The sequence below is a fragment of the Marmota flaviventris genome, chromosome 20 (assembly GCF_047511675.1).
Source record: "Marmota flaviventris isolate mMarFla1 chromosome 20, mMarFla1.hap1, whole genome shotgun sequence".
Lineage (NCBI taxonomy): Eukaryota > Metazoa > Chordata > Mammalia > Rodentia > Sciuridae > Marmota > Marmota flaviventris.
Window position 1 is genome coordinate 8,727,650 of NC_092517.1, and position 12,503 is coordinate 8,740,152.

The following is a 12,503-nucleotide window of genomic DNA, read 5'->3' on the forward strand; positions in this document are numbered from 1 at the left end:
CAGCACAGCGTGACGGACAGACAGCCAACTGGGGCAGGAGCCAAGGGACAATTGCAAATGATGCAGTGTGGTCCCAGACCTCGGCCCGCTGTGGCCGTCAGTAACTTAATAGTTTTCTCTATAACGACTCATGTTTTGTTTGGGGTTTTGGGTTTTGTTTTGTTTTGTTTTTTGCTTCTCTTAAAGCAATAGTATCTGTGAAGTGATAGGTCAGAACCTGGGTTTTCTCTTTGTTCCTTCACAAATTTAAAACTGATTATTTTTTTAAAAAAAATTGCATGCATCTGTGTATTCCTTAAAAATCATCCTTGTACCACTGTAGTAGGTTGGGAAGCCGTGGGCTATGCCAACCTTATTTCTATTTATTTATTTATTTATTTATTTATTTATTTATTTGGTACTGGAAATTCAACCCCAGGGCACTTAACCATTAAGCCACATCCCTCGCCTTTTTCTATATTTTTATTTATTTATTTATTTATTCATTCATTCATTCATTCATTTGTGTGTGTGTGTGTGTGTGTGTGTGTGTGTGTGTGTGGTGCTGGGAATTGAACCCCAGGGTGCTGAACCATTAAGCCACATCACTGGCCTTTTTTGAGGGGGGAAGGAGTTTCACTGGGGATTGAAATCAGCAGTACTCAACCCCTGAGCCCCCTCCCCAGACCTATTTTGTATTTTACTTAGAGACAGGGTCTCACTGAGTTGCTTAGGGCCTCAGTAATATGCCAGCCTTTAATCCAGTCTTAGTAAGGCTTCTGCATAACTTTCCAGAAAGCAGTACATAAGGACTATAGGAGCCTTTTGAACTGCTGCCTCTCAGTTTAGGTGGATAGATTTGGGGATGAAGAGGTGTGAAATATTTAAAATCAATTTACAAATTTTAGCATAATTTTTTTTCCAGACTATCCCTAGTGGCAGCAACATTTTCACCTTCTTTCCTTTTTTTAAATAATTTTTATACTTTTTTATGATTATGGTGTACTCCCTATATTTCTTAAAGTTTCATAATCATTTCGCTTTGGGGTCCTAATTCTTACACCTCTGTCAGTGTCTCATTTTTAAATTTAGATTCATTTGAGGAGAAGAAGGTTAGATGGACAGGTAATTCCTGTAAGAAAGTTACACATTTCCATAGTCCCCGAGGGCTACCTGTGTGGCCTCCAAGTTTTAATATAGTGGGACTCAATTTTATGCAATTTATATAAATTGTTGATTTGAACAACCCCCATTTTTTATTTTTTTCATTTTAGCTTAATCGAATCTCAGAAACAGCCTTCCGTGGTAACAATGAGTTTCTGTTGAGTCCCGGGAGTGTTAGATGAGAAGCATCTGGAAGTTAGGCAGTGACTTCTAGCCTTGACTGCTCTCTCTCTACAGCTTCTGTTAAATGGGCACAGTAAGGATTGTGTAAGAACAGACATAACACTTTTACCTGACCCATTGGATAGCTGTCAGAAGGAAAGCTCGCCTATATAGTCCATGCAGGAAAACCTGTTAGGTGATCCTAAGAATAGATCCCAGTCAAGTAGCTTCAGGCTTGGAGGACTTTTTATTTTTATGAGGTCATCTGCTGGCATCTGATTTGAGTGTGTTAGTTGAACAGAGCTCGGGGGTTACTCTCTGTAATAGCAGTTTATACAGCCACCATCAAACCACCTACCAGGCCTTGAATGAGGTGATGGATGGATGACAGATGGATGGATGGATGGATATTCCTATCCTCCCAACATGGGGTCTGCATTTGTTTGTTTGTTTTCTGGGAATCCTGCGAAACCACCTCATCTTTTGATATCTTGCAGTCCCAGAACTCATTGATGGGAAGACATTCACAGCGACGGTGGTGGGCTTGAACCCTTGGGTCGAATACGAATTCCGGACCGTCGCAGCCAACGTGATTGGCATCGGGGAGCCCAGCCGGCCCTCGGAGAAGCGGAGGACGGAAGAGGCCCGTGAGTAGCCCCCTCCCCGGGATTGACCTCATCTGTTCCAGCAGTGCCTGCTCCTTGGAGAGACTTTCAATTCTTCACTACTCTTCCTGCCAGAGGAGTCTGTGTATTGGCACGTTCTTCCCCTTAAACGATTTTAAAAGATCAGAAATCAGGCCAGCAGGAGGTGAGCTGGGCAGGCAGTGAGTTGTGATCACCAGTTGAGTCCTCCACGTTGGGTTCACTGGTAGAGCAAGAAGCGCTGCTTTCAAAATCCAACTCTTGCTGGGCGCAGTGGCGCACGCCTGTCATCCCAGCAGTCTGGGAGGCTGAGGCAGGAGGATCTCAAAAAGCCAGCCTCAGCAAAAGCAAGGTGCTAAGCAACTCAGTGAGACCCTGTCTCTAAATAAAATACAAAATAGGGCTGGGGAGGTGGCTCAGTGGCTGAGTGCCCCTGAGTTCAATCCCTCGTCCCTACTCCCTGAAAAAAGTCCTTCTTCACGGGTTCAGAGGTCTGCCTTCAGGCAGAACTGTCCAGTTACATACCCCAGCCTGACCTTGTGGACAGTTCTGCCTGAAGTCTTGCAGTCACGTCATGATAACCCAGCTAACCCGAGGCTTCCTTCGCCCCCTGCAAGATTATACTTGAATTAATTCCACTCAGCGATCCTGGGGAGGAAACCAGCCCGATTTCCCCCTCTTTTACAGAGAAAAGTGGGGATCAAAGAGGTTAAGACAGTGAGCAGCCAGGGGTCACCCTCTGCTCACCGCTTCCTCCAGCACCCAGCTCAAAGCTCACCTTCTTCTGAGAAGCCATTAGCCCGCCCCGTCCAGCAACCTGCTCTGCAGAACACCTCAGCTCCTCTTCATTCTGTCTCTGCTGAACTGTGCCGTGGATTGGCTCTATAAACGACCCCCCCCCCCGCCCTTGCCCTCCACCTGGATTGTGAGCTCTGCCTGAGCAGAGAGGTTCCCCTGTTCCCTTTGTGTTATCACCACGTGGCTAATAAACACCTCTCCAAGCTTGGGGACCTATGCACCTCTGTTCTTTTCTCCTCCCTGGAACCCCTGGGTCTCTGGGGATGGAGCTGAGCCACGGGTCAGACATGCCCCCTTGCTGAATGGGAAACAGGTAACCGAGAGCCACGTACACTTCACGTCCTTGAAGGTGTGGGTAGCCGAGTATTGGCTGGCGGTGAGCCACCAGGAAGCCACCAGGCTTCCCCAGCAGTCACCTGCCATGGCTTGTGTGACATGACTTGTTTTGTGTCTCCTATGCAGTTCCTGAGGTCACCCCGGCCAACGTCAGCGGTGGTGGAGGAAGCAAATCTGAACTGGTTATAACGTGGGAGGTAAATGAAACCACAGGGCATTTATCTGGGCCATTGTATTCTTTCAGCTGGGAAGCCTTCCCCTCTGTCTTGAGCCGCTAAAATCCATTCGAGTACCAGCGCTTCCTTTCCCCTAGCTAATGGGTAGCAGGAAATGAAGGTGCTAGCCCATCCATTGTAGAAGCAAGTTTTTTTTTTCATTTGATTCATCTCAGGAAAAAACAATCAGGAAAGAGAAGCCAACACAAGTTATAAAAAAGAGAGAGAGAGAGAGAGAAAGAGAGAGAAAAAAAAATTAAAGAAAAAGGTTCAGAGAAAACCAGAGTTTTCTTTTCTTCCTGAATTGCTACATGGTCAATTGATTTAAAGCGTCTGCCAGCCAGAGATTTAGCTCAGCACCAGCAGGCTCGCCCGGCAATTGGTTTTGCTGCTGGATTAAGAGGCATTTAAAAAAAAAAAAAAAAAAAACCTGGAGGAAGGTTAGTCACCAATTTATTAAAAATTGATTTTGAGAGAGAAGGTGAGGAGCTTTCAGAAAAGGGTCCTTTAATGTTTTTGAAAGATTCTAGTCTGTGGCTGTAAAAATGAAATCATTTCCTCTCCTCCGAGCCCCAGCAGTGGAAGCAACCCCTCACCCCCCCACCCTCGGGCTGAGCTCTTCTCCTCTGAGCAGGAAGGTCCTGCCTGAGATGCCAAGATGGTCTAGGTCCCTTGGACCAGTGAAGACCTTCCCCCTCTTTGGCACTAGAGGGAGATGCTGGGGTGGGGCATGGCACTTCCCCCAACTATCTCCTTTCAAGGTCATTTCCAACTATTTCAGAGTTGGGAGTGACCCTCGGAGCCCAAGGGTCCCCTGCAGATTGTCATCGAGTGCTTTAAGCCTGCTGTCAATGTCCAATCTCCTGAATATGTTAGGTAGCTTATTGGCCAACCCTAAATTTAAAAAAAGAAAAAAAAAACAATCTTGGTATAATCATGAGAAGCAGAGAAGGGAAGAAGGTAGACAATCAGGTTTGTGTGTTGACTTTGGAATCAAACTGCTGGGATTTCTGAAGGCCACCACCTCCTTTTGTTCGCAGACGGTCCCCGAGGAGTTACAGAACGGCAGAGGCTTTGGGTACGTGGTAGCCTTCCGGCCCCATGGGAAGATGATCTGGATGCTCACGGTGCTGGCCTCGGCCGATGCCTCCAGATACGTGTTCAGGAATGAGAGCGTGCGCCCCTTCTCTCCCTTCGAGGTTAAAGTGGGCGTCTTCAACAACAAAGGAGAAGGACCCTTCAGCCCCACCACCCTGGTGTATTCTGCGGAAGAAGGTACGCTGTGTGTTTCCTGGACAAAGCTGATGTTTCTTCGATGCTCAAGTTTCTATGTAGGACGGACTGTCGGTTTAGGACGTACGGAACACGTGAATCAAAGGCACATCTGGATTTGAGAAAAGTATCATGTGAAAAAAATGTGGTTCATGCCAGGCGCAGTGGCACACGCCTGTCATCTCAGTAGCTCAGGAGGCTGAGGCAGGAGGATCGTGAGTTCAAAGCCAGCCTCAGCAAGTCAGCAAGGCCCTAAGCCACTCAGTGAGACCCTGTCTCTAAATAAAATTCAAAATAGGGCTGGGGATGGGGCTCCGTGGTTAAGCACCCCTGTGTTCAGTCCCTGGTACCAAAATGAAAAAAAAAAAAAAGAGAGAGAGAGAGAAGTACCCAGGACAGATTATAAAAACAGAAGTGGTGTCAGGAAATGCATGTTTGTACTTTGATATTTGCTTAAGGAGATAAAAATATGTAATTTAAAAAAGCAATGAACTTTTCAAAGTATCAAAGAGGCACGTATCAATTTCAGCTGCATTAGAAAAAATATAGAGCTATCCCATCAAATGCAAGACGTCGTGAGTGTTATTACTTACAACTAGGCTAAGCTCGATTTTTCTTTCAAAAAGACCATCAAAAGGAAAGATTCATATACAAATGGTATGCAGGCTGAAACTCTGCCAAAAAAAATAAAATAACTGAAATTTGGGAAACAGTCGGTCCAGCCTGTCCTTTTAGCTGAGAATGCAAATGACTTGGGTAAACCGTGGCTGAATCTTGTCCAAGAACATGGAGATCACAGCATGAAGCTAAACTAGTGTCCGTTCAGCTCTCTGGAGTCTTAGTGAAGTCAGGTGACTGTCTTTTTTTTTTTTTCCTTTTCTCTATTGTTCTCATAATCCAGTGACTAGAATTACTACTGATGACAAGTGTTCATTAAGCAAGTTCCAACCAAGCACGGTGGTGCCCTCCTGTAATCCCAGTGGCTCAGGAGGCTGAGGCAGGAGGATCGCAAGTTGATAGCCAGCTTCAGCCATTTAGCGAGGCCCTAAGCAACTTAGTGAGACCCTATCTCAAAATTTAAAAAAAAAAATAAAATAAAATGGGCTGGGGATGTGGCTCAGTGGATAAGCGTTCCTGGGTTCAATCCCTGGTACCAAAAAAGAAAAAAAAGTCCCACCTTGAAGAAATTGCTGGCTTTGAAAATCCTTGAACTAAACTAGTTCTGGGTTCCTTCCGTACCACTCACCTCCAAACTGAAAACCCAAAAAGCTTTGGAGTGGTCTCTTCCCGACCACCACCCGCTACATGTCAGTCATTGCCTCTCTGCAGAATGAGGCTGTGCCTGGCGTCTTTAAGGACCCTTCTGGAACCACGGATTCTTTGCCCCTTATAATGAACATCGTCTGTAGAAGTCTGTGCTCATGCAGCTGATTGATTCATAATAACTTGAATTCCTTTCTCTGCAGAACCCACCAAACCACCGGCCAGTATCTTTGCCAGGAGTCTTTCTGCGACTGACATTGAAGTTTTCTGGGCCTCCCCGCTGGAGAAGAATAGAGGACGGATCGAAGGTTATGAGGTAGGCAAGCACGTGTGCCCAGGGTCTGTACCCCTCAGTGGGGTCTCAAGGACACACTGTGACGGGAGCTGACCTCCATTCCCATTCGTAGCTGTCTGTTTTAGGGACCCGGCTTCTGACTCAGAATTAATGAAAGCACTAAATGTTCAGACCATCCTTGGTCCTTGGTATACTCTAGGGGGGTGTTTCAGGATATATGCAATTTTAAGCATTTATGAGCTCAGATCTGATTTACCCAGCATCACCTAAGCTCGAACCAAAGACGGAAAACAACCAACAGTGGTTCTCAGTAAGAAGTCAAAAACAGGGGCTGGGGCTGTCGCCCCGTGACGGAGCGCTTGCCTAGCACGGGTGAGGCCCTGGGTTCGATCCTCAGCACCACATAAAGATGAAACAAATAAAATAAAGGCACTGTGTCCCTCTACAACTATGCAAAAAAACAAAAATATATATTTTTAAAAAGCCAAAGACCAAAAAAAGAAGGCTTTCTTAATTTTATGGGTAACTTCTCAGAACATGCAAATCTCTTTGTTCTGAAATCTTTGCTCATTGAATTGGTCATAGAAAATTAACTCCGTCATTAAAAAAAAAAAAAATGATTACCTGATAACATTGGAAATGTCCCCCGTGGGTCGGATTTCCAGCATCTTTCTATATTCGCAGGTTAAATACTGGAGACACGATGACAAAGAAGAAAACGCTAGGAAAATCCGCACAGTGGGCAATCAGACATCGACCAAAATCACCAATTTAAAAGGCAGCGCCCTGTATCACTTGGCTGTCAAAGCGTATAATTCGGCTGGGACGGGTCCCTCCAGCGCCACCGTCAACGTCACCACCAGAAAGCCACGTAATAACAAACTCGCTCAGAAATATTTGGGGTGGGGGATTCATCAGATGGTGTCCCTGTTTCCTTCCCTGTCCCCACCTCACGGTGACCATTTGCATACTGATTGGTATCAGGATGTGGTTTCAGACTCTCCTTAGCATCTCACTGAACCCTTGAGGACATCATGCCAAATTCATTGCTCCCGAGGACAGAAAGATAAATGTTTTTTCTCCTCCCTGGGAAGGGCTGCTGCTGCTTTTAGCTCTAAATGTTAGGCGACCAGGTGAATCTTTTTTCCATTTGCAATGCGGTATCTCAGTCAGATTTCAGTGACCTTGAAGACACAGATTAGTGCAATCGTCCATTAAATGGCCTTCACTCTTCGGTTCCAGTAAGGAGAGATCCCTCCCAATCCGTTGAGATTTAATAACCTGTGACTTCGTATATCTTCATTTTTTTTTTTTTTATAGCACCCAGCCAACCTCCCGGAAACATCATATGGAATTCATCGGACTCCAAAATTATCCTGAATTGGGATCAAGTGAAGGCCCTGGATAATGAGTCGGAAGTCAAAGGATACAAAGTGGGTAATTTCTTTCTTTTTTTTTTTTGCAAAGGCGCCTAATCTTAATGTGAAGTGGGGACAGTGTCCTTCCCTGCATCAGATGATGCACATTCTCCCTTTACCTGAGGATGCTTTCCGAGCCCCTTAGGAATCTCTGCCCCAGAGTGGTGTGGGCCAATTTGTATAAATTTGTCAGAATTTAGATAATCACCCCTGTTAGTCAGTTTTCCATTACTATAACAAACTCCTGAGACAATCTGTGGATAAAGAGAAAAAGGTTGATTCGGGATCCAAGTTTCAGAGGTTTTCATTCTATAAATAGTTAACCCTGTTGCTTTGGGGCCTGTACCAAGGCAGACATCATGGTCGAGCAAGCTGCTCACGTCACGGCTGCTGAGAAGCAGAGAGAGAGAGGAAGAGACGAGGGTCCCAGAGTCCCCTTAAGGGAACATCCCCAGTGACATAAAACCTTCCTGTAAGTCCTACCTCTTAAAATTTCCATCACCTCCCTCTAGTTCCCCAGGCTGGGGACCACACCTTTGGGAGATACCCAAGCCACAGTGTCACCTAACCTTTAGGCTCAGGCAGCATCAATCAGACACGGTTAAGGACTCGGAGGTTGAAGGACCCTGAAGGCACACTTGATCAGCATTTGGTTTGGTTCCCCTCTCAGCTGGACTGGTCAATCAGACACAGTAACGTCCCACCATAACTAATGGCCAATCGCTTCGGCTCTGCCTGTAGTCAGGAAGCTTTGCATATTTAGAAAAACAAGTGGGAGTTTTGTTTTTTTTTTTTTTTTTTTTTTTTTAGAAAAGTCATTTAGAGAAAAAAGAAGAAAATGGATGTAGCCTTATTTCCACAACCGAAAGAAGTCCTGACCAGGCGTGAAAAGCTTCCTATGGTCTCCCCCGGATAAGCCTCCCCCAAACCAGTGGCTAAAACACCAACTGTGTGTAGTTTCCATGATTCTGAAATCTGGTCCCGGTGCCCATGGGCACCCCCGGCCCCCAGGCCTGGATGGGCTAAGGTGCCTCTTGACACATTTCCACCTGCTTTGATGGAGCGGAAGAGCCGGAATCTGGCCAGGGATCGCCGTCCTGTGAGGCCTCTCCCTGTGGACGGCTTGGGTTTCCTCAGAGTATGGCCATCTCAGGATAGTCAGGTCTCTGACCCGGTTTCCAGCTTCAAGGAGAAAGAAAGCAAAGCTACCCATCTTTTTAAAATCTAAGAATGAAAATAGCCACTGAATGGAGATTCCTCAGAAAACTTGGAATGGAACCACCATTTGACCCAGCTATCCCACTCCTTGCTTTATACCCAAAGGACTTAAAATCAGCATACTACAGGGACACAGCCACATCAATGTTTACAGCAGCTCAATTCATAATAGCCAAGCTATGGAACCAACCTAGATGTCCTTCAACAGATGCATGGATAAAGAAAATGTGGTATAGATTCACAATGGAATACTAGTCAGCCTTAAAGAAGAATGAAATCATGGTATTGGCCAACAAGTGGATGGAGCTGGAGACTATCACGCTAAGCAAAATAAGCCAATCCCCCCAAAAAAACCAAAGGCCAAATGCTTTCTCTGATATGCAGATGCTAATTCACAATAAGGGGTGTGGGGGTGGTGCTAGGAAAGTACAGAGTTACTTTGGGTTAGAGAGAAGGGGAGGAGAGTAGAATGAATCAGATCCTCTGTGCATACATGACTACACATCCGGTGTGATTCTATGTCACGTACAACCAGAAGAATGAGAAGTTATCCTCCATTTAATGATGTGTCAAAGTGTATCCTCCTGTCTGTCATGTGCAACTAATTAGAACAGATAAAAAAGGAAAAAAATGGTCATCTCAGACTCAGAGGCAGGGGAGCTAGACTCTAGCTTTTGATGTAAGGCCTAGAATTGCCCATGCAGAAGGGAAGGGGTTGGTAGCAACCCTACTGATAGACCAGAGAATGCACTAGCAAGACCGTATCCAGCAGTCAGGTTCGGAACATTCCTAAGGAATGAAGGAAGGAATTGAGCATATTTAATCTGGGTTAAAAAAAAAATCAAAAAGCCCCAGAAGTATGATGCCCACTTCCGGTATGGGAAGGGCTATTGTCAGGAACGACAAATATATTTGTCCTGCAAAGTTCCAAGGGATTTTAAAACGACAGGCAATGAATGAGAATTACATGGAGATAAAGGGTGGCTCCGTTCTCCTTGCTGATGGACCGAGCTCTTCGGAAGGGGACTTAGTTCCAAGACAGGTGGAGCATTTCTCTCTGTCACTGGAAATGAACCTCAGCTGGATTACCGCACGGTGAGATGTTAGGAAAGGAAACAAGTAGGGTATATAGATTCCATCGCATATTCCATTTCCTTTCTAGCCCAGGAAAGTCATGACTAAGTGACATTTAAAAGAGCTTTTAGGAAACCATCATCATCATCCGGGCTCCGTGGACAGTGCTCTTGACCTCTCGTGGTTTCACATGGATCCCGCCAGAGAAAAAGTGGTTCTTTTAGCAATTTTGCCTGTCAACTTTCAATGAACCATTCCGTGGTTTTCATTATAAAAGGAAGATTATAAAACCAAAGCCTATGATTATTTTTCTTTCCCCCAAGGAGGCACGCTGGGAAGTCAGAATTTTCTGGGGTCCTGCAAAATAGCCTTTCATCTATGACTCAATAAATGAAAGAATTGCCAAGACCTTCCCCCCGCGCCATCTAAAAGGCAGAAGCAGGCTGGGCGGGAAGCCACAGCCAACCTAGAGAGGGTGTCTTGCTATCAGAACGTGCCAGCTGCAGACCACTTCCTGCCTGTGTTGACTTCAGAAAAAAGGAGACACAGCTCCCCAGAGACTGCAGGCTTTAGGAAGGTGGTAGGGGAAAAAAATATATAAAATGGATCATTGTAGATTTCAGTTTTAAAATGTGGACACCTCCTCTAACTTTGTCCTGTAGTTTGGCTCTCTCTTGGCTGTGTGACTTTAGGTCGATCGCTTGAGCTCTCTGGGACTACATTGACCTTTGGTGTTAAAAGGAGAAGTTTCTAGTATCTTTGTTGTTCTCTGACCCTGTCTCTCTCCCTGTGACTGTTCCCCCAGACATTCTTAAGCAGGGGCTCATTTTTCAGCTCGGAGCTTGGAAGCCTTTCCTGCTGGCCAGAGCTAGGGGTTTTGTGGGAGATGGGGGGGTTTTTTGTTGTTTGGAGGGGTACAGGGGATTGAACCCTGGGGCACTTTACCACTGAGCCACCTCCCTAGTCCATTTTTATCATTATTTATTTTTGAGACAGGGTCTCACGGAATTGTGCAGGACCTGGCTAAGATACCGGGGCTGTCTTTGAACTTGAGATCCTCCTCTCTCAGCCTCCCAGGTTGCTGGGAATTACAGGCACGTGCCGGGGCCTCAGCCACAGCTCTCTGTACCAGACTTTTGGAAGTCCTTACCATCCTCTTGGATGACTGTAATTAGCTGGTGGCTTGTGAATCCCCTGACTGTGGGCTTCCGGAAGACAGTGTCTGAATTCTTATCTGTGTTTTTCCCACCAAGAAGTACACTCCCGGCGATCATGAGAGAGCTCTCGTTTCCTAACTCTAGTTTCTGTGATGACCAAAGAGACAGCGGGGTTGGGTTAGGCTGGAAGATGAATGAGGAAAAGAGTAGCTTTATATAAAAAAAAAAAAAAAGAAAGAAAGAAAGAATAAAGACACACCTTTGCAACTCTAGAGTCCTGACCAGGCTAGCTGGGAGGATGACCTTGACCTTGATCATCACAGCAAAGAAAAGGAGGCACGATTGATGTGACCCAACCAAGAGGGGAGGATGAAAAACAATAACAGAAGTAAATTCTCCCTCCTGGCCTCAGTGATACCCATTAGAACCGGTGGGAAAAGCAGTGTCAAAGGCAGACAGCCACCAGGGTCCCCAGGAATTTTGCACAAGTCCCGTGCCCAGGCTCATTTTCAAGCGGGTGCTTGAAATGAAAGAAGCAGTCCAGGCAACGAGGCAAAAACGTTTCGCTCGACGGGTGATCAGCAAGCCCTCGTGTGGCAGATGTGAAAAGCCCATTGAGCTAAGTGACTTGGAGTGCCCTCGGGTTTGGCCAGGGCGAGGATCAATGTGCACGCCGAGTCCGCTTCAGTGAACTGGCCGTGAGAGATGATGGCTTTAGAGAGAAAAATTGAGTCACGGTCACGATTTAGTTGGCACCACTTGGCACACCTGCTCCCTCTCCGAGACTCTCCCCTGAGCTCTGTAACACCTTTTGAGAAGGCCCTTCTTGAATCGATGTCCCCAGCCGACCCTTGAATGCACACCTAGGAGATCCATTTGGGCAGCATCACTTTGTGTAGGGCCTGGGGGCGGTGGGGGGGGGTAAAACAGGCCAAGACAGACCAAGGGGCATTTGACCCCCCAAAAATGATCCGTTGGACTTGGCGTAGGATGGGGAGGAATTATCTTCACGTTTATAGAAACAGAATGAGGAAAACCAGAGAGCTTGGGACGGTTTCCTATCTGAATCACCAACCACATCCTATAAACTAGCTACGGGGCGTAGACATTCTGTTTTTTTTCCAAATATGGTTTTGTATTCGTTCACGGTATTCAAGAAAACATAAAGGTTGGGAAGTTGGTGTTGAAGGAAGTGTGGCTGACGTATGGAGGTCTAGTGGGAAATACTACAGAAGCCTCAGACAGAGGGCTGAATGTCACAACCACTGCACTGACTGGTCCACGTACGTGTGAGCGCATGTGTGTGTGTGTGAGATGGTATCTCAGGAAACCCATCCTGAGATCATCTCTAGAGATGACTTTATAGGCTGAATAAACCATGGGTCAGATTGCAGTGGGAAGAGTTGATCTTTGATAGAGAATTTGACTCACTGAAAATAGCAATTGTAGGACTGGGGGTGTGACTCAGGGGTACAGGCCCTGCCAAGTGCGAGGGCCTGGGCTCCATC

General features: G+C 46.1%; 1 protein-coding gene across 2 annotated transcripts in view; it reads left to right on the plus strand.

The window, feature by feature from the left end:
• Cntn4 (contactin 4) overlaps positions 1-12,503 on the plus strand; it is a 432,714-nt gene that overhangs the window by 412,896 nt on the left and 7,315 nt on the right. For both annotated transcript variants that reach the window (XM_071605984.1, XM_071605985.1), the window contains exons 15-20: positions 1,803-1,952; positions 3,210-3,280; positions 4,339-4,573; positions 6,037-6,149; positions 6,813-6,999; positions 7,449-7,561. In XM_071605984.1, coding sequence (XP_071462085.1) covers positions 1,803-1,952; positions 3,210-3,280; positions 4,339-4,573; positions 6,037-6,149; positions 6,813-6,999; positions 7,449-7,561 — 869 coding nt within the window. The remainder of the gene's footprint in view (positions 1-1,802; positions 1,953-3,209; positions 3,281-4,338; positions 4,574-6,036; positions 6,150-6,812; positions 7,000-7,448; positions 7,562-12,503) is intronic.